Source organism: Mandrillus leucophaeus, unplaced genomic scaffold (genome assembly GCF_000951045.1).
Source record: "Mandrillus leucophaeus isolate KB7577 unplaced genomic scaffold, Mleu.le_1.0 Scaffold7, whole genome shotgun sequence".
Taxonomy (NCBI): domain Eukaryota; kingdom Metazoa; phylum Chordata; class Mammalia; order Primates; family Cercopithecidae; genus Mandrillus; species Mandrillus leucophaeus.
The window spans coordinates 1,785,040-1,810,230 of record NW_012107585.1 but is presented as its reverse complement, the minus strand read 5'-3'; the positions used below and the strand labels follow the sequence as shown (position 1 = coordinate 1,810,230).

The 25,191-nt window shown below is 47.3% G+C and overlaps 1 protein-coding gene across 1 annotated transcript in view; it reads right to left on the bottom strand.

The window, feature by feature from the left end:
• RNFT2 (ring finger protein, transmembrane 2) overlaps window positions 1-25,191 on the bottom strand; it is a 126,837-nt gene that overhangs the window by 13,954 nt on the left and 87,692 nt on the right. The window contains exons 6-8 of the mRNA XM_011964395.1: window positions 6,118-6,267; window positions 4,064-4,129; window positions 3,805-3,906 (exon numbers count right to left, since the gene is read on the bottom strand). Of these exons, the coding sequence (XP_011819785.1) occupies window positions 3,805-3,906; window positions 4,064-4,129; window positions 6,118-6,267 (318 nt within the window). The remainder of the gene's footprint in view (window positions 1-3,804; window positions 3,907-4,063; window positions 4,130-6,117; window positions 6,268-25,191) is intronic.

Here is a 25,191-nt window from a genome sequence, read left to right as displayed (position 1 = left end):
TTCCTTCCTTCCTTCCTTCCACATATCCATTCACCCACCCACCCACCTATATACCCACCCATCTGTCCATTCATTTGCTCACCACACTGTCACTCACCCACTTATACCTCTATCTAGCCACCTTTAACTCACCCACCCACTCCTCCACTTGGACACCATTAAATTCCATTCATCCACCCATCCACCCACCCACCCACCCACCCATCCATCCATCCATCCATCCAATTTACTCACCCATCTGTCCATCCATTTGCCCATCCATCCAGTCACTCACCCACTTAACCCTCTATCCATCTACCTTTCACTCACCCACCAGCTTCTCTACCTGGCCACCATCTAATTCTATCCATCCACCCATTCATCCATCCATCCATCCACCCACCCACCCACCCATCCAATTTACTCACCCATCTGTCCATCCATTTGCCCATCCACACAGTCACTCACCTACTTATATCTCTATCCACATACCTTTGCATTCACCCACCCATTCCTCCACCTGGCCACCATCCTATCCATTCATCTATCCACCCATCCCATCTGTCTACCCATCCGTCCCTCCACCCATCTCATCCATCCATCTCCATAGTATTAATCTACACATTCCATCCAACCATCTCATCCATCCATCCATCCACCCACCCACCCATCCATCCATCTGTGCATCTGTGCATCCATGTATCCATCCATGCATCCACACATCCATCCATCCATCCATGCATCCATTCATGCATCCATGCATCCCATCCATCCATCCATCCATCCATCCATCCATCCATCCATCCATCCAATATTTACTGAGACAATACTGTGGCTCTGCTGCTAAACAAGACAGACATGGCATCTGCTCTCATGTTGCTTGTAATTTGGCAGAAGGGAGACAGACTTTGCCCATCTAACTACCCAATGAACTATCTAGTTAACAATTGGAATAAGTGCTAAGAAGGAAAAACACAGACATCTATGAGACCATATAGCTGGGGAGGCGACTAGTCTGGGGGAAGCAGAGTCAGGAAAGGCTTTATGGAGGAAGCAACATTGAAGCTGAGTCATTCATTCATTTGTTCATTCATTCAATGCTTTTAGGAATCAGCATGGCCATTTACCTGTGTGAATCATCTCTGCCTTTCCAGGCCTAGCTCACAGCAGCAGAGCAAGACTAAAATGTGTGCCTGGCCTGGTCATATGTATAGTCTTCAACCAGCATTGGGTGTGGCTGTTACTCCTAGATCTGGGACAATGGGTGTCTTCTCTGACCCCTTCAAGAATTTCTAATCCAGCTGTGGGAAGACATAGTGGTATCAGGAGAAGAATGGAGGAGGGACAAACAGACTGAGGCTTAGAGAGCTTGTCAGACTTTCACCTTGACATCATGTTCAAATCGTCCCTGCTACCAAGAAGGAACTACAGATGGCTCTGAAGCATGTGAAAAGATGCTCAACCACGCTCATAATTAGGGAAATGCAAATTAAAACTGCACTGAGATACCGTTTGTCACCTGTCAGATTGGCAAAGCTCAAAAGAGGCTTGGTAACGCTGTGTGTTGGTAAGGGAGGGAGCAAGAGGCTGTGTCATACTACACACTAGGAGCGTAAGTGGATACACTCTTTACAGAGGGCAGTTTAGCAATAACTGTCAAAACTGTGTACCCTCTGACCCAGTAATTCTGCCGCTAGGAATTTGTCCTACCAAGAGCTCATGTGTGTGTGAAATGGGATGCATGCCCATGAGAGCTAATATTTATTGAACCCTAACTATGCGCCAGAAGCAGTTCTAAATGCTTCCCTTGAATTAACCTTTAATCAACACGATGGGCCCAGGTTGGCGCAATTGATCTCCCCATTCTGGATCACTCATGACAGGCTTATTTGTAATAACAAAAGATTATCAGCTACTAACTGCCTATCAATAGAAGAATGGTTAAACAAACTGTGCTCTATCCATAAAATGGCACGTTATGCAGCTATAAAATCAGATAAGGAGCAATCTCTAAGATAGAGTTTTAAGTTAAAAACGAAGGTACAGAAAACAATAGGCAGAATGTACTATAACTTATTTTTTTTTAAAAAACGATATGTTTGTGTATATAAATACATACACACATATACATACATATGGTGACAGGCCTCCTTTTTATATCTTTCAAAGATTTTTTTAATATAAACTTTTTATTTTGGAATAATTTAAGGTTTCCAGAAAAGTTGCAAAGATAGAACGGAAAATCCCAGTACACCCCTCACTGGGTTTCAGTTTCCCCTAATGTTATCATCTTGCATTACCGTGGTACATTTGTCAAAGCTAAGAAACCCACGTTGATATGTTACTATTAACTCCACTCCAGACTCTATTCGGATTTCACCAAACCCATTTTCTACTAATGTCCCTTCTCTGTTCTGGGATCCAACCCAGGTCCCAGAATGTGTTTAGTCATCACGTCTCTTTAGTCTTCCTTTTGAATGTTGATTCATGCAAATATATTATCCATTTAAAAAAAATACAATTGAACATGAAAAACAACCTTCCCCTTCCAAATCTCCAAACAGCAATAACAACAACAACAAAAATGCTTGCCGATGTTAAAAAGGAACCCACCTTCTATCCCCGACCCCTAAGCCTTTCCATGCCTTTTGGTCTCCAGGCTATGCCTCCTCCAAAAACCCTTCCCAACCTGGAGCTCATCGCTGTCTGCCTCGTCCCCCGAGACGCTGCATGAATCTCTCTTACACAGCACTTCTCACTGCCTGCCTCACTTCACAGTTATTTATGTAAGTGTCTGTCTCCCAGCGGAGACTGTGAGCTTCCAGAGGAGGGGACGGGATCTGCGTACCCTCTGCCTCTCCTTCCTGGTGTCAGATAGGATGCTTTGACCCCAATACACATTTGCTGAATTGACACCTAGTCCCTGATGTCAGGAGGAGGAGGAGGGACGCATTTAGGGAGTTAAAAGGAACAGGCCAGCACTTACGACTGTGGGCTGGTGACCCACGCCTAATGAAAACAAATGGTAATAATAATTATAGGGATAACAAGCATAATTCTATCAACTTCTATGGTTGAATAATCGAAATCTAGCTCTTTCCATGGATGATCTACTTTAATCATAATAATAGCTCTGTGAAGTAGATGTTATTATTATGTCCTTTTTTTCTTTGAGATGTAGTCTTGCTCTGTTGTCCAGGCTGGAGTGCAGTGGCATGACCTCAGCTCACTGCAACCTCCACCTCCCAGGTTCAAGCAATTCTCCTGCCTCAGCCTCCAGAGTAGCTGGGACTACAGGTGTGTGCCACCATGCCTGGCTAATTTTTGTAGTTTTTTTTTTTTTTAAGTAGAGACAGGGTTTCACCATGTTGGCCCGGCTGGTCTCGAACTCCTGACCTCAGGTGATCTGCCTGCCTCAGCCTTCCAAAATGCTGGGATTACAGGCGTGAGCCACTGCCCCTGGCTACTATGATATCCATTTTAGACATGAGAAACACCAAGGCTCAGAGAGACAGTGACTGACCCATGGGGGGTCAAGAATGCTGCTGAAATTCACATGCAGGATATTGTGATGTTACACTATACTGAATTTGGCATGTCTACATTTTGCTAAGGAAACCAAGGCTCAGAGAGGTGAAATAACGTGCCCAAGTCCACCCAGCTACTAAGAGGCAGAGGTGAGATTGAAACCCAGGTTTGGCTGACTCTGGTCTTAACTGGATTGCTCCCCAGAGACCCATGCCAGAGACCCAAGGACTGCCCATGGGGAAGGGTCCTGCTCTCCCCAGCCTCAGTCTCCAATGGTCCCGCCTGAGCCCCGCTCACCTGGCACAGGAGAATCAGAGGCTCTCGGAACTCGGCCTGACAAATGGCACAGATGTCACCGGCTTCTGTGCACTGCTGCCCAGTGGCTCGGACTCCATAGTTCTGTTTGAGGGAGGGGAGAGGCAAATATAGCTATGGACACTCTTGGGAGCCATGCCCTCAGGAGCACTGTGATATCTGTGGGCTGAGGAAGGGGCCACTGCTGTTTCCAGCTCCTAATTGCCCATACCTCAGTGGGGACCACCTGAAGCCAACTCACCTGAGAGGTGCAGAGAAGCTTCAGGGCTTTCCTAACTCCGCCCACGCGTCCACAGATGTCGAAGGACTGAAAGGAGAGCAGGGTGGTGGCTGAAAAGTACCCAAGGATCTCTCGTAACCCCTGCATAATCACCTCACCCCATCCCCTCACCCTCCATCCATTTTTGATTCAGAACATTTTTAGGGCCCCTCTTCCCATTTGCACTTCTTCCTTCCCAACAGTGTTGCATGGCTTTTGTCTTGCTGCCTAACATCAACAGTTTCCCCTGCTACCTAGGCCAGTATAGCAAATATATAGCACATATAGTGCCTATTTCCCCTCCCAAGCCCAAGGCAGGCATTGCTAATCCATCACAGCACTCTCACTCTGAGCACAGCCCACCCTGATAACCCTTCTCCATCTAGCACTCCAGTCAGCCACTGTGTTGATCAGAACCAGCAAGTAATCAGTACGCCCCAATGGCTGATACTGCGTGGATTGCCTGGCCAGTCCTGCTGGAAGGAAGGAGAGAGAAGAACTCATGCATCCTCCCAGGATTGTCTAAAGCTAGAAATGGAGAGCCAAAGAGAAAAAGAAGGATGTACGGATTTTTAGGGGGTAAAAAATCCTCTGATTTGTACTAATGATGAAAAGAAAAGCACTGCATACTAATTTGAGGAGTTGAGGGTGTGCAATTTAGCACGGATACTATTTTTGAGGTAAGAGAGATAGAAAACATTTGGTAGAAGTGTGGTTGGGAGCTTTTGGCTTTAGAGGCTGCCTGCCTGGGTTCAATGCTTGTTCTGTTGTCTTTACCTGAGTGATCTTGGGCAAGTAACCTCAGTTTCTAACCTCCCTGAACCTCAGTTCCTTAACTTGTAAAATGGGAATAATGGGGGCCAGGTGGGGTGGCTCATGCCTGTCATCCCAGCACTTTGGGAGGCTGAGGCGTGTGGATCACTTGAGGTCAGGAGTTCGAGACCAGCCTGGCCAACATGGTGAAACCCCATCTCTACTAAAAATACAAAAATTAGCCAGGTATAGTGGTGAATGCCTATAATCGCAGCTACCAGAGAGGCTGAGGCATGAGAATCGCTTGAACCCAGGAGGCGGAGGTTGCAATGAGCCGAGATTTTGCCACTGCACTCCAGCCTGGGCAACAGAGCGAGACTCGGTCTAAAAAAAAAAAAAAAGGGAGTAATAATAGTATGTACCTTGAAGGGTTTGTGAAGATGACTATTGGAAAGAATATCATATGGTAAGCTTCATAGGTGAGAAATTAGGGTAGATTAAACCAGAAAAAATACTGATACATGTTACAATGTGGATGAACCTCAAAAATACAATGTTAAATGAAAATGTCAGATACAAAAGGGCACCTATTACATGATTCTGTTTATATGAAACATTCATAATAAGTATATTGATAGAGACAGAAAAAGAAGATTTGTGGTTGCCAGGGTCTGTGGGAAGGGGAGGTTGGAAGAATGGGGAGTGACTGCTTAATGGGTACAAGGTTTCTTTTCAGGGTGATGAAAATGTCTTGGAACTAGACAGAGGTGGTGGTGGTTGCGTGACGTTGTGAATCCGCTCAATGTCATTTAATTGTACACTTTAAAATAGTTACTGGAGGCTGGGCGAGGTGGCTCACGCCTGTAATCCCAGCACTTTGGGAGGCAGAAGTGGGCAGATCACTTGAGGTCAGGAGTTCAAAACCAGCCTAGCCAACATGGTGAAACCCCGTCTCTACTAAATATACAAAAAATTAGCTGGGCGTAGTGGTGGATACCTGTAGTCCCAGTTATTTGGGAGGCTGAGGCAAGAGAATCACTTGAACCCAGGAGCAGAGGTTGCAGTGAGCCAAGATTGCGCCACTGAACTCCAGCCTGGGCAACAGAGTGAGACTCTATCTCAAAACAGTTCGTGGTTAATTTCATGTCGTGTGAATTTTCCCTCAATTAAAATAAATAAAGAAATAAATCAGCATGGGTGCTCTAGGCTCCCCCAGGGCCCCCTGAGGCCTTACTGAATGGGGCCCTCCTTAGGCTGGCCCTCCAGCCTTGGGGCCACCTCACCTTGCAGAGGCTGTAGAGAACGATCAGGACCCCTCCCAGGAAGTAGCTGTTGGAGGAGTCGTCACCCATGATGTATTTGTACCACAGCTGGATGGGGACAAGGGATCGGAACAGCTGGCTCAGCTCCTCGATGACCAGATAGAACTTTCCCTGCAACCACACGGAGAACATCAATTATTATTAGCAGTAAAGACCCAAAGGACCCGGCTGGGGGGCCCCCTGCCCTGGGTAGTGATGACATTCCAGGTCACAGGCAGGCCATTAATCAGCTCTGGAAAGCACTCAGGCCAGCTCCTAATGGGGCTGCGATATGGCCAGGGAGACGCGGCCCCTGCCCGCTGCCCTCAGCCGCCACCCAGCAGCCCAGAAGATCAAAGTGCCCAGGATTGAGGATCGAGTTTCAGGGTAGGAGAAACTCTACACCTTCGGGCAGAGGGCTGGAGAGTGGGTCACCCTCTGGGTCTCGCAGCAGCTTGGAGGGCTCAAAGCCCAAGGTGGGGGCACAGTCCCTGCCCTCCGCATCCAGGCCATCCTCATCTTTAGAGGGCTGACTCGAGCATCACAGCGACTGCTCTCAGGGGCCCAGGCAGGATGGGCACAGAATGCAGGTAAGCCCAGGCCATAAGGCCCAAAGCAGGGAGATACGTGTCCTTCCTAGCTCTACCACCTGCTCTCTTCCAAGGAGGCAGGATGAATACCTAGTTGTGTTGAGAGAAAACAGGGGCCGGGTGTGGTGGCTCATGCCTGTAATCCCAGCACTTTGGGAGGCTGAGGCAGGTGGATCACTTAAGGTCAGGAGTTCGAGACCAGCCTGGCCAACATGGCGAAACCCCAACTCTACTAAAAATACAAAAATTAGTAGCTGGGCGTGGTGGCGCACCGATAATCCCAGCTACTCAGGAGGCTGAGGCAGGAGAATCGCTTTGACTTCGAGGCGGAGGTTGCAGTGAGCCAAGATCACACCACTGTATTTCGGCCTGGGCAACAGAGTGAGACTCCATCTCAAAAAAAAAAAAGAACACGACTTAGGTACTCACACTGGGCTGGGATTGAACCTGACCTTGCTGGATGTTCATGACCCTTAGTTTCCCCATTGACAGAGTGGGAATCAGAACTCCCACCTTACGGGGTTGCTTTGAGGATTAAAGGAGATGAACAGGATAAGCACCTAGCATTATTCCTGGAGAAAAATCCTATTTATCTTCCTTCCCTTGACCTTGGACAAGTCCCTCAAGCTTTCTGTGGCCTGTGTTGTGAAATGGAGATGAAAATAAGCCCACTCTGTAGTGTCGAATAAAGTTGAATACCTACCTCCTTTATGACCCAGCAACTCCAGTCTGAGCTATTTACCCCAGAGAAATGAAACATGTGTCCACATGTATGCCAATGCCCTTAGTGGCTTCATTCATAAAATCCCCAAACTGGAAGCAGCCCAGACGCCCATCAATGGAAGAACAGATAAACAAACGATCGTGTATTTATACAACAGGATACTGCCCAGCAATAAGAATACATGAATGCCTAACGTTTGCGATGACATGGGTGAATGTCACAAACATTATGTCGAATCAAAGAAGACAGTCATGGAAGAGTATTTGTTGCATAATTCTGGTTTATACTAAGTCCTAGAATAGGTAACACTAATCTGAGATAATAGAAATCAGATCCCTGGTTGTCTCGGGTAAGGGGTGGGGAGAACTGACTGCAAGGAGGTGTCAGGAAATTTTGGAAAGGGATAGAACGAGAAATATATATATATATATATATTTTTTTTTCTTTTTTTTTTGAGACAAGGTCTTGCTATGTTGCCCAGGCTGGAGTGCAGTTGTGCAACTATGGCTCACTGCAGCCTTGATCTCCCAAGTTCAAGCGATTCTTCCACCTCAGACTCCCAAGTAAATGGGACCACGGGTACACGCCACCACATCTGGCTAATTTTTTTTGTATTTTTAGTAAAGACAGAATTTCACGATGTTGCCCAGGCTGGTCTCGAACTCCTGAGCTCAAGCAATCTGCCCCTCGTCAGCCTCCCAAAGTGTTGGAATTATTGGTGTGAGCTGCTGCACCTGGCCTAGAAATATGAAATATTTTATATCTTGATTGGGATGGGGGACACATGGGTGTGCACATTTGCCAAAACTAATTGAAATATACACTCCTAATATACGCAATTTATTGTATTTAAATCCTGCTTCTATAAAGCTGATTAAATCAAACAAACAACCCTGCCCCAAGCATCCATATCTGTAAAAATATGAATAATCTTTATGCCAACAATTTTATGTCTGGCAATTTACCCTAACAAAATAATCAGAGATATGTGCAAAGATGTGCCTATAAGAATGGTCACTATAGCATTCTTTGTAATACTAAAGAAAAAAAAGAGTAACAAACAAGATGTACAAAAAAGGGTCTGATTATGTTAGAGATCTGTAATGGAAAGTCATACAGCCATTAAAAATGTATCCTGAAGAAATAGCAACTTCATGGTGAAGAAAGCAAACATACATCATATTAATCAGGTGATAAAGGTTAACATCCCCAGTGAGAAGTCATTTTGACATCCTGAACCCTCTGACATGATGTCCTGAAAAGACATAGTATCACTTCTGTGGTATTGTCGCCAAAACTCATCAATGAATTCTAATCTAATCATGAGAAAACAAGAGACAAATCCAAGAGACATAGATCTCTCTCTCTCCTTTTTTTTTTTTTTTGGTTTTGTAGAGAGATGAGGTCATGCTGTGTTGTCCAGGCTGGTCTCAAACTCCTGGGCTCAAGGGATCCTCCCACCTCAGGCTCCCAAAGTGCTGGGATTATAGGCATGAGCCATTGCACCTGGCCCCAAGTTGAAGGGGCCCAACACTCTTGAAAAATGTCAAGATCATGAGAGACAAAGAGAAGACCAAGGAATGTGAAGTTGGAGAGAATTAAGGAGACATGACAAGTAATGTAACATGGGATCTTGGATTCAATCCTATTCTCTCTCTCTCTCTCTTTTTTTTTTTTTTTTTTTTTTAGACAGTCTTGCTCTTTCACCCAGGAAGGCTGGAGTGCAGTGGTACAATCTCAGCTCACTGCAACCTCCGCCTCTCAGGTCAAGCAATTCTTCTGCCTCAGGCTCCCAAGTAGCTGGGATTACAGGTGCACACCACCACGCCTGGCTAATTTTTGTATTTTTAATAGAGATGGGGTTTCACCACGTTGGCCAGGCTGGTCTTGAACTCCCGACCCCAGGTGATACACCTACTTCGGCCTCTCAAAGTGCTAAGATTACAGGCATGAGCCACCGCGCCCAGCCCTGATTCAATCCTATACTGTAAAAAAAAGTCAATAGGCCAGGTGCAATGGCTGACGCCTGTAATCCCAGCACTTTGGGAGGCTAAGGTGGGAGGATCCCTTGAGCCCAGGAGTTCAAGACCAGCCTGGACAATATAGAATGACCTTGTGTCTACAAAAAATCAAAAGATGATCTGGGAGTGGTGGTGAGTTCCTGTGGTCCCAGCTACTTGAGAGGCTGAGGAACGAGGATGGCTTGAGCCCAGAAGTTCACGGCTGCAGTGAGCTATGATTGTGCCACTGCACTCCAGCCTGGGTGACAGAGTAAGACCCTGTCTCACAAACAAAATTGAAAAACAAAATAATGTCAATGGGGCAACTGGCAAAATGTGAATAAGGTCTTTAGTTTAGTTAATAGTAACAGTATTGATGTTCATTTCCTGCCCTTGCTAATTGGACTCTGGTATATCAGATATCAACATTAGGGGAAGAGGAGTGAAGGGTATATGGGAACTCTCAGTATTACTTTTGCAACTTTTCTTTAAGTCTAAAATTATCTCAAAATTAAAAGTTAAAAAAGAAATCATCCTGATGAAAGATATCATTTGACCCAAGCAAATGCTCATATTATTGTTCCAAATGGAAATAATAGAGAATGCAAAAAAAAAAAAATACTCATTCTTTTTGTGTTTTTCTGCTCTCTCCAGATTTTTTATACTGAGCATGTGATATGTTTAAATTAGAGGGGAAATGAGTCTGGATGTGGTGGCTCACACCTGTAATCCCAGCACTCTGGGAGGCCGAGGTGGGCAGATCTCTTGAGGCCAGGAGTTCAACACCAGTCTGGCCAACATGGTGAAATGCTATCTCTACCAAAAATACAAAAAATAGCCGGGTTTGGTGGCACATGCCTGTAATCCCAGCTACGTGGGTGGCTGAGGCGTGAGAATCACTTGAACCCAGGAGGTAGAGGTTGAAGTGAGCCAAGATCACATCATATGCATGGCATGTGGACAGAGACTTTATAGCCACCTTTTATATTCCATCTTGATCGGCTGGGCACAGGTCACTCAGAAGAGGATTCCTTGGAGCACATATACCCACATCTACCAAGGACCAAGAAAGGGCATCCAGTCATCACTCACCACCTGCCTGATTTTTGTGACTAGTTGGCCACCTCCAGTTGTGAGGTCATTGTTTCTCAAAGGGCCCTCCTTTCCCCTCCTGACTCCCACCAGTCCCTGAGTCCCAGAAACATCCCCTGGAAGGAAATACTGGTTTCCCTCTGGAACCTTTGGGAAGATGGGGGTGATTGGAGAACAGAGATGTAGGGGGTGGCCACCATGCTTGTTTTACATGGACAAGGGCATGATGGATGCTGGACCAATGGACAGCAACTCAATGGATGGCCAGGGCTAATCAAGCCAGTCCATATCCTGCTGCAGATCCCAGGATCTGCAGAATACCCATGATTTGAACTCTGATTTCCTGAACCACCCACCCTCAGCTGCCCCATGCCTCCCTCATGTCTCCCAAATTGCTCTCACCCAGGGTCTCTCAACTCAACTCTTGCATGTTCCATCTTACCCAGGACCAAATTGTCCAACCTCTCTCAACTGCCAGTCTTGACCTGCTGGGTTTTTTTTTTTCCACTTAAAACATTGAGTTTTTTAGAGATGAGGTCTATGTATGTTGCCCAGGCTGGTCTCCATCTCCTGGGCTCAAGTGATCCTCCTGCTACCTTGGCTTCCTGAGTCCCCTGTAGGGACTACAGATGTGAGCTGTAGTCCCTACATGGGACTACATGCCTGGCCTTAACCTACTTTTGTCACTCTTCCCTACATTCAGCGCATCCCTATATAACTCTTCTTTCCTTCCTTCCTTACCTTTCTTTCTTCTACCCATCTGTGTTTCCTTTCTTCCTTCCCTCCCTTCCTGCCTCTTATCCATTGATGCTGTCTTCCTTCCCTTTCCTCTGCCCCTCCCTCCCTCGCCCGCTCCCTTTCTTCTTCCCTCCCTTCCTTGCTTTCATTTTTGGACACCTACTATGCACCAGACACAGTGCCAGGCTCTGGTGAAACTAAGATAACTAAGACCTCATCTCTGTCATTAGGAAGCTTGCTACCCAATGAGGAAGACCATCACTAAGCAAACTACTATAATACAGTGTGGTAGAACTCTGCTAGAGATAAATGGGAGGGAGCCCCAGAATTGAGGCATGGGATGTGGGGTGGGAAACTGATTAAGAAAGTCTAAGTTATCTTTCCAGCCACCCAAAGTGTGATCCATGAACCAGCACCATCGGCATCGCCTGGGAGCTGGTTAGAAATGCAGGCTCTTAGGCCTCACCCCAGACCTCCTGAAATAGAATGTACAATTTAATAAGGTCCCCAGGTGACCCGAGTGCACATCCGAGTTTGAGAGGCACTACTTTAATGGATGTCTAAGAGCCAAACTGGTGAAGACATGAGGGCAGGCAAGGGAGGAAGGGTGTTCCAGAGCCAAGAGGTGAAGGAAAAGATGGTTAATGGTCTGGGCACCATCTTGGTAGGCAGCCTCCTGCTTGGTCTGCCTGGTCTCATGACAGGTAAGGACACGGCTACCCCATGAAAGGTCCCTGTGACTCTGGGAGCCCCTGCCTCCTGGCGTCTGGCTGATACTGGTCCCCTCTCTGTCCTTCCTTGTAGGCCAGTCTCAACAACCAGTCTGGGTTGGTGGTAAAGAGCACAGCCCCAGGAGCCAAAGAGGCTGCGATCAGACCCAGGATTGTCACCTGCCACCTTATGTTTAGTTTTGGTCACTGTCTTTGGATCTTCCAATTCTCAGGCCCCTTAGCTGCAGGCTGGTTTCTGGGCCAAATCCCAAACTTCCCACTTGCTACTGGGTGGCTCTGGAACAAGTGTTGGCAAACTTTTTCTACAAAGAACCAGGTAGTGAATACTTAGGATTTGCAGGCCATAAGGTCTCTGGTGCTACTACTCACCTCTGTCACTGTAGTAGGAAAATAGCCTCGGACAATAGGTAAGTGAATGGGTGTGGCTGTGTTCCAATAAAATTTTATTTATAAAAACAAGTAGCAGGACGTATTTGGCCTGTAGCCTGTAGTTTTCTGACCTGTGGTCTGTTCTATCAGAATCTAGATAAGTCATGATGGGGATTCTAACACATCCCCAGGATTTCCCAGAAGGCTCTGATACCAGCTTCTTTGCCTGTCTTTTAGTTGCTTAATGACACTAAGCTCTTCCTTTGCAGATGGAATAGTGGTCCCCTCTACTCTTTGCTGAGCTAACATCTATTCATCTTTTGGGTATCAGCTAACTGTCACCGCCTACAAAAAGCCTTCCCTGATTCCTCTTTAACTGAATTAGGTGCTCCTGTTGTGTACGCCCTTGAAGACTCCCCTAAACAACTCCTTTTTTTTTTTTTTTTTAGATGGAGTCTCACCCTGTTGCCCAGGCTAGAGTGCAGTGGCATGATCTTGGCTCACTGCAGCCTCTACCTCCTGGGTTCAAATAATTCTCCTGCCTCAGCCTCCTGAGTAGCTGGGATTACAGGTACCCACTGCCAGACCCAGTTAATTTTTTGTATTTTAGTAGAGATGGGGTTTCACCCTGTTGCCCAGGCTGGTCTCGAACTCCTGACATCAGGTGCTCCACCTGCCTCAGCCTCCCAAAGTGCTGGTTACAAGTGTGAGTCACCATACCCAGCCCCTAAATCACTCCTTCAAAGCATTTTTCACAATATTAAAAAAATTATTTTACTGTCCATCCCTCCCACCGGACTGTGAGCCCCTTATGGGAGAAAATAATTTGGTTCTGGGCAAATCCCAGCATCCAGCAGGTAGTAGGTGCTCATGTAACAGAGGAGACCTCTTGAAGCTGAAGATTCCATCCTCATTACTCAAGTCAACTTCCTACAGTTTGCTGATGGAGGAGAGTTGAAATGCTGAAGAGAGAATATCTCTTTATAAGCAAGCACTGATGTCACAGCAAATAAAATTAAGAGAGTGACAGCTTATGTGGTACCCCGTTAAAGGTAGCAATTAGCTGCCAGGGGGGTGGGCCACTTTGAAAAGGAGATCAAACCACCAAGGAAAACTGGGCATATCCCAGCAAAACCATCTCTCTCTAATTAAGCAGTTTTATAATTCCAGGTTTCTTAAGCATGTTATTTCTGACGACCACCAAATGGGATGTGTGGTTTCTCTGGGGCGTTAGAGAACAAGGAGTCAGATTATGAGCTGTCTCGCCTCCCTGCCACCATGAAGGGGAAACAGTAGCAATTGTTGCAGGACGTGCTTGGGCATGGATGGTTCTCTGCTTGGATTCAGATAAAGGGGGCGGGAGTGTCGAGTTGGGAAGGCAGATTCTATTCCGACTTCCTCACTGCCAAGATGAGGGGTGGGACAAGAAGAGAAATGGGAAATACCGAAACAACAGAGGGCTGGCTCCAGAAGCGGGTGGGAAATGAAGGAGAGTAGGATGCTGAGAAGCAGAAGAAATGAACAGAGAGGAGAATTTTTTAGAAGAACGCACCGACGTGGGAAAGATGATTTGAAGACTTACGGGAGTGGGGAGGAAGGGAGGAGGAGAGACGTAATCAGGTATCTGTCAGCAGCTTCAGTGTATGAAAAATGCACAGACATGAAACCTTTTATTTTTTCTGTATCAAGATGAATAATGACTATTTATACAGCTTTGCCTGTTTACAAATCTCTTTCATACAAATTTTTTCATCTGTGGAGGCAGGACAGCCTAGTGGTTTAAAGGCATAGGATTTGGGATTCTAAGGTCAGATCTATCACCTACTAAATTGGTTGATTTGGCACAATAATTTAACTTCTACGTCCCTCAGTTTCTTCATCTGTAAATGGGGTTGAATACACACACACGTTCATACATATATACACACATACATATAGATATGCATGCAGTGGTGTGCTGGCAAACTAGGTCTCTGGGGGAAAGAAAAGGCCCTAATTTGTGTTTGCCAGTTTCTGTGGTATAAATGTTCTCACAAGGCCAACTTCAAGCTACCAATGATTTAACAACTGTTTGCAAATTTCCTGAAAATTTAACCATTGGCTCTCACATGTCAGTAAAACCTGTATTCAACACACCGAGGTGATCTTATGATTAAATAAGCCAATAAATCTAAAACACAGGTACATGAGAAGGGCCCAGTACATGATATAGCTATTACTGGCCCTCATGATAATCCAGAAATGTGGCCATTATGTTATTGCTGCCCTATTTTAGAGATGAGAAAATGCAGGCTCAAAATAACTAAGGCGAACTAGAATTAAGGCAGAAGGGATATCTGGGACTTCCAAGCCTAGGCCTTAAGAGATCAGGAAGCTTTCACTTCCTTCTGCTTGTTCTCCCTCCTCCAGCCGCCATGTTTGTGGGAAGCCCAAGCTCTAAGGAGAGACTCAGTGAAGAGGACACATGGAAGAGGAGCAGCTCTGAGACTAACTGGAGGAGCAACATGGAAACCAGCCAACGGTGAGAACTGAGGCTCCGGATATAGGACCTTAAGAAGGCCATCCCTGCCATTGCAGCTGATGCATCAGACCTGGGAGTGAAGATGCCATGTTGGATAGTCCAGCCCCAGCAGATATCATGGGGAGGAGAGACAAGCTGTACCCAGTGTGTCCTGACTGGACTCCTGACCCGCAAAATTGTGAGAATTAAATGGTTCTTTCAAGTCAACAACAACAACAACAACAACAAAAACTAAGGTACCCATCTAAGGCTACTCAGCTCGTGGTATAGACTGAACTGTGCCCACTTCAAGTTCTTTTGTTGAAGCCCTAATCCCTAATGCCATGGTGTTTAAAGATAAGGCCTCTGAAAGGTAATTAGGTCATGAGAGTAGAGCTCTCATGATGGGATTAGTTCCCTTATAGGAAGAGACATGGGAGATCTCTCTGCCACTCAAGGACACAGTGAGAAGACAGCCTTCTGCAAGCCAGGAAGAGGGTCTTCACCATTAACACAATTATAAGTGTCATGTAGCAACTTCAGAGAAGCTTTCACCTTATTCTTCCCCACGCTCTCTATCCTACTGTCTGGAACTTGGATGTGATGGCTGGTACTCTTGCCACCATCTTGGACCATGAGGAGGAATCCTACCCTCTAGGGTTGGTGAAACAGTGGGCTGGAAGGTGTCATATTCCCAGGGTTGAACTGCTTATCTTTGGCCTTTACATGAGAAAGAGATACATTTTTTAAAAATTTAAGTCTTATTATTTTGGATTCTTTGCTGTTACTATTTGATTCCAGTCTTAACTAATAGAAAAGGTGTGGGACTCGGCAGGTAACCAAGAAGTATTTGCTGAATGAGCAATGGATAAATGAGAGGGCAAACTAATGGCCTTGTGCTTCGAAACACCTGGATTTCCCACAGGCATGGCTCATAGAGAGCTCTGATGATGAAGATACTAGGAATGGGAGTCTATACATAACAAATATTCTAGAAAATGATGAGGTGGCCAGGCGTGGTGGCTCACGCCTGTAATCCCAGCACTTTGGGAGGCCGAGGCGGGCAGATCACAAGGCCAGGAGATGGAGACCATCCTGGCTAACACGGTGAAACCCCGTCTCTACTGAAAATACAAAAAAATTAGTCGGGTGTGGTGGCGGGCGCCTGTAGTCCCAGCTACTCGGGAGGTTGAGGCAGGAGGATGACCTGAGCCCAGGGAAGTCGAGGCTGCAGTGAGCATGATCGTGCTTCTAAACTCCCGCCTGGGTGACACAGTAAGACTGTCTTTAAAAACAAACACCTCCCTCAAAAACAAAAGAAACAGGGAATTTCAAAGTCTTAGAAAAACAAAAGGTAAAACATCTCATTAAAATTTTTATGTTGATTACATGTTGAAATAATATTTTGGACACATTAGGCTAAATAAAATAGAGTATTAAAATTAAAGTCACCTGTTCCTTTCTAGTTAATGTGACTGCTAGAACATTTAAAATCGTCTGTGTGACTCCCCTTATATTTCTGTTGGACAGCTCTGTTGATACTTTGATCTGAGTGATTACATACGTTTGTAAAAATCCACTGAGCTTTATAATTAGGGGTCTCCACAATATATAAGTTATGCCTCCATACAAAAGAAAAAGGAAAAAAGGCAAGAGAAGGGCGAGCCAGGATGGAAAGAAGCGCAGCAGGTAGGGGGCGGGGCCAGCGGGGCCGGCGACCGCGCGTTCCCTGGCAACGGGTGCTGCCGGTGACGTCACCACCCGCCGGCGGCCATTAATCCCCCTCCCGGCGGCGCGGGCTGGCCCGGCCGCTTGCCTCCTCCTCCCCCGGGCCCGGATGAGATCACCGCGTCGGGCGGCCGGCTGTCCCCGCGCTCCCAACAAATCGACTCCTCGGCGAGCGCCGGCATCTCATGATCTCATGGCCCCGCGGGACGGCGCCGGCCGATGAGGTCACAGCCCCGCGCCCCGGGCCGCCGCGTTCTGCGCGCCACGGGCTTCGGGTCGGGCCTCCGGGAGTCCCGCGCGGGTACCAGGCCCCCCAGCATGAAGCTCTTAGCCCACAAAGGAGGTCGCAGTTTGCGAAGGGCAAAGCTGCCTTTTCCATCCTTTTGACGCATCTTTGCGCGTCCACTCCCCGCTGTCTTATTTGAACATTTCACCCCGAAGACCCCGTGTCCAGCAGGGAGTGACCTCATCAGCTCCCCTAAACTTGAAGTCAGGGGCCAGGCGACGCGACTTGCCTGCAGGATTTCACAGCTGCTGGGTAAAGGAAGTTCTGGAGCTGTGTCTTACAGACAAAGAAAGGGGATCAGAGGGATAAAGGAATCTGCCCAAGGTTACCCACCTAGGGAAGGGTGGCGCAGGAACCCGGACCTCCATGATGTGAATGAGCCCTTTGACTGCCTTTTTCTTCCCCTTACTTGTACCCCAAACCTCTGCACGTTTGCCCCAGTGCATCTTTGCTCTGGTGGAAATAGTGGTAACGGTCCCACTTGCGGCGTGCCCCCGTTATGCTGGGCACTGTTCCACATGACAGACCACTGGAGAGGAATTATACGGACCATATTACACATGAGAACACCAGGCTAGGAGAGGTCAAGTTACTTGCTGCAGAACTGGGACTTGTACCCAGGTCACTTGACTCTACAGCACAGCCTTTCAATTCCTTGATACCACCTTCCCCAGAAAAGGAGGAAGGCTTCCTGTTGACAGTGATACACCTTCCTTTCTCTCTTCTCTCTCCGACAGGGTCGCCATCAAACCCAGTTGAAGAGGGTCCAGTGAGCTTGTTAGAGGCTTCACAGCTCACTTGCCAGCAGCAGATTTCTCCCATCACTTAAGAGACTATCACTCACACCACTCCTTTGCAGATCTCCAGCAGCATATACAGCCAGGAACGACAGGAGGAAGGGACATGACATTTACTGAACGGCAGTGCTGAACCAGGCACTGAGCCAGGGCCTGTTACTAAGGGCAAAGCTGGGAGGGATATCACCAGCCCTGGTTTGCAGACGAAAAAGCGGAATTTATGTATTTATTTTTTTTGAGACAGGGCCTTGCTCTGTCACCCAGGCTGGAGTGCAGTGGTGCGATCACAGCTCACTGCAACCTTGACTTCCTGGGCTCAAGCAATCCTCCCCCCTCAGCCTCCCGAGTAGCTGGGACCACAGGTGTGTGCCACCATGCCCCAGATAATTTTTAAAGGACTTTTTTTGTAGAGATGAGGTCTCCCTGGGTTGCCCAGGCTGGTATTTTTTTTTTTTTTTTTTTTACACCATAGTCAGATGTCAAGGAAGTAAGTACAGGTTTCAGCTCAAATGTCCATCCCACAGAGAAAGCCCTTTCCCATTTCCTAAACGAATTCTCCATGAATTGTTTTTATTTTTTTCTAGTGCTTGTTGAAACTTGAAGTTCTATATTTGTGTGTTGATGTAGTTTCATGGTGATTTCCCCAATGAAATGAGAGCAGGGACTCTGTTTTGGTCTGTTTCTTTCATTTATCATCTTATCCCCACACCTTTGCAGTGCCTGTCATAATATGACACTGAAATATTTTTTGAGGAAATGCAAAGAATTGGTGGCTTAGGATGGTGAGCAGGGCTGATGTTCAAAACTCAGGTGTGTTTGAGTGTAAAGTGTGGGCTTACTCCATACTTTCTAGGAAGTTCAAGCCCTTTGCTACATATACTTTACTTACAGTAAAGTCCCTGTGGTGCTTTTCAGAGCCTATTAATTCTTAAGTGTACTACAGTAGTGACAAGTTTGGCATTCTGGTTTCCCTATCAGTAGCGTCCTCTGTTGGTAGCTGAGAGGAGAGGGAAATCAGAGGAACTTAGTAGGAAATTAGGCGTGGAAGGGACAAGGTTATACATGCTTACGCTCTGACCTTTAATAATAGCAAGGAAGAAGACATAAAAACTACAAAAATCAGGCTGGTGCAGTGGCTCATGCCTGTAATCCCAGCACTTTGGGAGGTTGAGGCATGAGGATCGCTAGAAGCCAGGAGTTCAAGACTAGCCTGAGAGACATCATGAGACCTCCTGTCTCTATTTAAAAAACAAAAGCAGTCCAGATGCGGTGGCTCACACCTGTAATCCCAGTACTTTGGGAGGCTGAGGCAGGCAAATCACTTGAAGACCAGCTAGGCCAACATGGTGAAACTCCGTCTCTACTAAAACTACAAAAATTAGTTGGGCATGGTGGTACGTGCCTGTAGTTGTAGCTGTTTGGGAAGTTGATGCATGAGAATTGCTTGAACCGAGAAGGTGGAGGTTGCAGTGAGCTGAGATCGTACCACTGTATTCTAGCCTGGGCGACAGAGCGAGACTCTTTCTCAAAAAACAAAACAAAACAAAAACAAAAAAACTACAAAGGCCAGACACAAGGAAAACAAACAAATGGTAGTCATGAAACTGTTTTCTTATGGGCAAAGGGAGGGAGGAAGATGGATGGAACCCAGGAGGTATACACAAGGGGTTTCTAAGAAACTAGCAGTTCTCTACTTTTTAAGCTGGGTGCACAAGTATTTGTTATTTTTTGTTTTTATACCTCATACATGTTATTTTTTTAAGGCCACAAGCTGAAATTTTGCTTACCCACTTTAAAAATAGACTATAACAACCCCATGATGGGGGAAATTGTTACTTCCACTTTGCAGATGAGAGAAACTGAGGCTCAGTTTCAGAGAAGTTCACCATTTTGCCTATGCTTACAGAGCTCAGATATAGCAGAGGTGGGATTTGAATACAGGTCTCTGATGTCTGTACGGATGCTCTTACCCACAACATCTGCCACTAGATAACTCGACACTCATTATTAAAAACTAGAGCTGATGAAAATGTGTCATTTTCTTGCTCTCACCCCCAATTTCCTATACAGATCCTCTCTCTGCAATTCTGGCAAGGAGGGGGAGGAAGAGGAGGAGGCCACGATTGCCTCTGGTGCTATGGCCCCAGGGGCCAGCTGGCAGAGTCCTTGGGGCCAGGCTGAGGCCCCATAGGAGTTGCTAGGCTGTGAGTAAAAATATTCCTGTTAACAGCAGCAGTGGGGCACCCAATTTCATTGGCCATGGTTCCCTTGATCTAAAAGCGTTGGCCCCATGAACAGGAAGGGCCTAGCCCACGTGCCCCAGCAACTACATCAGCAGCTTCCCTGCACACAGGGCCCTGCTCCCCAGTACCCAGGAGAGGCCTCATTATAAGATGTTGATGATAAAGCCCATAGTGGCCTGGGACCCTGTTAGCTACAGAAAGGCGGTCTCTTCCCTCTGTCCTGGTCCCAGGTGGATGGATGAGCTTATCTGTCCCCGTGTCAGCTACAGTCTTCAGCACAAATGCTCTGGGCTAAACTGCCCAAGCCTGGCTGTTTCCCAAAACACTAGGGAGTGGAGGGAGACAGAAAAAGATGGGCGGAGGGTATCTCCTTTCCTGGTAGTCCAGAGCCCATGACTTCAAACTTGACAGACAGGGTCCTCAAGTGTGGATCTGTCCTGCTGGGAGGGCGACTCTGCCCAAGTCATATCACTTCTCTGGGCCTCAGTTTCCTCATTAGCAAAGTAGGGGATGTGGGAGGCTGAATAATGCCCTCCCCCCACCAAAGATGTCCATATCCCAATCCCCAGAACCTATGAATTTGTTACATTACAGGGCGAAAGGAATTTTGTGCACATGTAGATGTGATGAAATTAAGGCTCCTGAGATGAGGAGATTAGTCTAGGTGACCTGGACAGGCCTAATGTCATCACAAGGATCCTTATTAGAGGAAGGCAAAAGGGTCAGGGTAAAGGAAGACAATGAGGCAACAGACAAAGAGGTTGGAGAGATGCACTTTAAAAATAGAGAAGGGGACCAGAGGCAAGGAAGGCAGGGAGCTTCTAGAAGCTAGAGAAGACAAGAAAATGGATTGTCCCCCAGCGCCTCCTAAAGGACTGGCACCTTGACTTTAGCCCAGTGACATGGATTTTGGACATTTGACCTCCAGCAGTATAAGATAATACGGTTGTGTTGTTTTAAGCCACAAGGTTTGTGGTTATTTGTTACAGTACCCACAGGAAACTAACACAGAGAAGAAATAGTTAGACTGTCATCAGGGTAGCATCAGGATGGCGTGGCTGGAGCATCTCTGGTGGGCTGGCTTCCATGGCAAGATGGGAGGAGGCCAGAGCACACCCAGGCCTGGGAGTGGCCTCTGAGCTGTGATCCCCACCACCTCTTTGACTACATCTACTGCTATGGGGACTGGCTACATCATTTATGATACCCCGTGTAAAATTAAAATGCAGGGCCCCTTGTTAACACACTAAGAATCTTGGTTGGGCGCAGTGGCTCACACCTGTAATCCCAGCACTTTGGGAGGTGGATGCAGGCGGATTACCTGAGGTCAGGAGTTTGTGACCAGCCTGTCTAACATGGTGAAACCCCGTTTCTACTAAAAATACAAAAAATTAGCTGGGCATGGCGGTAGACAGGTGAAACCCTGTCTCTACTAAAAATACAAAACTTCGCTGGGCGTGGTGGTGCATGCCTGTAATCCCAGCTACTCGGGAGGCTGAAGCATGAGAATCACTTGAATACAGGAGGCGGAGGTTGCAGTGAGCCGAGATTGCACTACTGCACACTCCAGCAGCCTGGGTAACAGTCATAAAATCATACGGCAACAGTGGAGCATTAAGCCAAGTGTTTGGGCCTTCTGCACAGGGTGCCTGCCCATGAAGTTGCCCTGCCCCTTCTTCTGCTCCAGCCACACTGGCTGATTGCTTCTTAACCTTGCCAAGCATGTTTCCACCTCAGGGCCTTTACATATGCTGTTTCCCCAGCCTGGAATCCTCTTCCCCACATATCCGCATGGCACACTCCCTTGCTTCCTTCAAGGCTTTGCATAAATGTTACCTTCTCCCTGCCCCCCACCACTGTCTAAAAGAGCAGCGCCCTCCCCGCCCTGCCCTGCAACCATGACACTCCCTGTTTTGTCTCCATCTGACATATTGCCTATTGATTTCAGCATCTTGTTTATCTAAGTCCCTTGAAAGTGCATGCTCTGCTTCTTTGCTGCTGTATTCCCAGGACCTAGTCCTAGGCCTGGCACAGAATAGGTGGTCAAAAAATACTGGTTCAATGGATGAAGAAATGGATGAATGGAAAGTGCCCAGGACAGTGGCTGGCTTATAGTATGTGCATGGTGACTGGCTTGTACAATGTTGCCATGACAATGACTGTCATCATCTACTCCTGGGGAATGACAGGGGGAGGGCTGGGGTCATGTTTTCCAAGGACCCCTTTCCTCTGCTTACCTTGTTGTTTCACTAATTAATAAATTGAGGCCAGCACTTATAAGCTGCAGTGATCAAAAGGCTTCATTCATATTAAAGGTATGGTCCTGTTCAATCTTCACATCATGAATACTATCCCCATGATATAGGGGAGAACATTGAGGCTTAGAGAAGGCTGCTGATTCATCAAAGGTCCATGACTTATAAGTGAAAGAGCTGAGAATAGAACCTGCTTAACTCCAAGTCTAGTAGACCCTTGCAACTGAATTCACACTGCCTGCTTCAGGGAAAATATACTGAAGGAAGAAATATTTGCAACACTTTCATGAATTAATTACCTTCGGCGTATGTGTTTTGAGTATCGGCTATGTGCCATGCACTGTGCTGGGAATAAAATGAAATATACAGGAGACTTGATCTCTGTTCTCGCCAAGTTTTAAGTCCTAATGGGGGCGACAAACCAGCAATCACAACATCACATGATGCATTCAAAACAGAAGTGGCCTCGGGGCTGTGGGAGCACACAGGTGAGTCACCCAACCACAAGTTCAGACTTCCAAGTGGATGTGATATCTAAACACCTGAGGGTGATGGGGTGATGAGAGGTCAGCCAGATGGGGCTGGGGAGACAGTGTTCCTAGCACAGGGAACAGCCACTGCAAAGGCCTGGAGGAGGTGAGAGAACAAGAGCATGATTTGGCCCTAAGAGGAGTTCAACACACCTGGCAAGCGATGGCTGAGGTGTCGGGCTGGGAAGAGAGGCGGCCAGGCAGACATTCAAAAGGACTCCCTTGGCCAGGCACAGGGGCTCACACCTCTAATCCCAACACTTTGGGAGGCCAAGGTGGGTGGATTGCTTGAGCCCAGGAGTTCAAGACCAACCTGGGTAACATGGCAAAACCCTGTCTCTACAAAAAATACAAACAATTTAGCCAGGCATAGTGGCATGCGCCTGTAGTCCCAGTTGCGGGGGAGGCTGAGGCAGGAAGATGGCTTGAGGCTGGGAGGTCATGGTTGCAATGAATCCTGATCGTGCCACAGCACTCCAGCCTGGGTGACAGAGTGTTTCAAAAGAAAAAAAAAAACAAAAGACCAAACACAACAAAAAACAAAAGAACTCCCTTGCCTCTGACTGGCGTGGGATTATGGACACGGTACTGAAACTCCTGTAATGATGGTTTCCTCCTCCTAAAATAGGAACAGCCCTAGCTGGACATAGTGGCTCACACCTATAATCCCGGCACTTTGGGAGGCCAAGGCAGGTGGATCACTTGAGGTCATGATTTAGAGACCAGCCTGACCAACATGGTGAAACCCTGTCTCTACTAAAAATATGAAAATTAGCGAGGTGTGGTGGTGCATGCTGTAATCCCAGCTACTCAGGAGGCTGAGGCAGGAGAATCACTTGAACCCAGGAGGCGGAAGTTGCAGCAAGCCAAGATCGCGCCACTGAACTCCAGCCTGGGTGACAGAGTGAGACCCTGTCTCATGGGGGGGAAAAAAAAAAAAAGAAAGATAGGAACAGGCCTAGACACAGAAGGCTGGCTGCAGGGATCTACCTGCCACCTCCCGGCCTCACCTAGTGTAATGACAAGTCTGCTTTCAGTAATGCCACGCCCGGGGACCTGTGGTAATCTGGTCAAGCCTATGAGGGAACAGAGAGCTGACCCTCCTCTCCTCCCTCCGCCATCCCCGTCCTCTGTATGCATCTCTGCGCTGTCACTCAGTGTGTATTTATGTCGGGCTGCTATGGCCGTCACTCAGTGTGTATTTATGTTGGGCTGCTATGTGCTAGGCACCCTGGATAAGGCCGCAGCCGGGAATAAGTCTGTGTTCCAGGTGCCATCTCCCTCTGTCTTGTTCTTGTTCTTTCGTGTGTCTCTGCCCCACCTCTCCATCAGCCGCTTGAAGTCAGGGTCAGGTCTTATCCCAACAGCTAAGACTGAGCAGGCACTGAAAACTCTGTTCTAAACCTCATGACCTCATTTGCTGCTCACCAGGCTCCTCCTGGAGCCAGGTAGTATCATCAGTCATGTACACAGAAGAGGCATCAGAGTTTGACCCGGTGAACTCCCTCACCCGAGGGTATACAGCTAGTGGCAAAGGCAGGATTCAAACCAGGCAGCTCCAGGACCCAGTCCAGGGCTGGCACCTATCAGTAACTAGTAGGAATAATATTTCCTTCCTTCTTTTCCTTCCTTCCCTTCAGGGTTCTGATCTTAGTACTTCTGGGCACCGAGGAGAAGAGCCAGAGGCTGGCAAAGCCTTGGTGGGCTACCAAGCCCTGGTGGGCTACCAAGCCCCCCGCAACAGGGCCTGGATTTCCACGAGGGTCATGAGGGAGGATGTGCATGTGCGCGCGCGCGCGCGCGCGCACACACACACACACACACACACACAGAAAAAAAACAGGCCAGGCACGGTGGTTCACGCCTGTAATCTCAGCACTTTGGGAGGCCAAAGCGGGCAGATTATTTGAGGTCAGGAGTTTAAGACCAGCTTGGCCAACATGGCGAAAACTCGTCTCTACCAAAAATACAAAAATTAGCCAGGTCTGGTGGTGAGCGCCTGTAATCCCAGCTGCTCAGGAGACTGAGACACAAGGATTGCTTGGACCTGGGAAACAGAAGTTGCAGTGAGCCGAGATGGCCCCGCTGCACTCCAGCCTGGGCGGCAGAACGAGACTCTGTCTCAGAGGAAGGGGGAAAAAACACACCCATGGAGCATTTAGATGTGCCAGGGATTGCTAACAGCACCTCTACCTGCATTGCTTCAATTTGGTTTTTAAATCACCTCCTGTCTCCACCCCATCCCCAGAGGTAAACAGGAGTATTTCCTTTTTTTTTTTTTTTTTTTTTATATGGGGGTTTTTCTATGTTGCCCAGCCTGGACTTGAACTCTTGGGCTCAAGCCACCCTCCCACCTCAGCCTTCCTAGTAGCTGGAAAGACAACCTTCCGAGTAGCATGAGCCATCATGCCTGGCAGATAACTTCCTTTTTTACAGACGAGGAAACTGAGGCATGGAGAAGGGAGGTGACTGG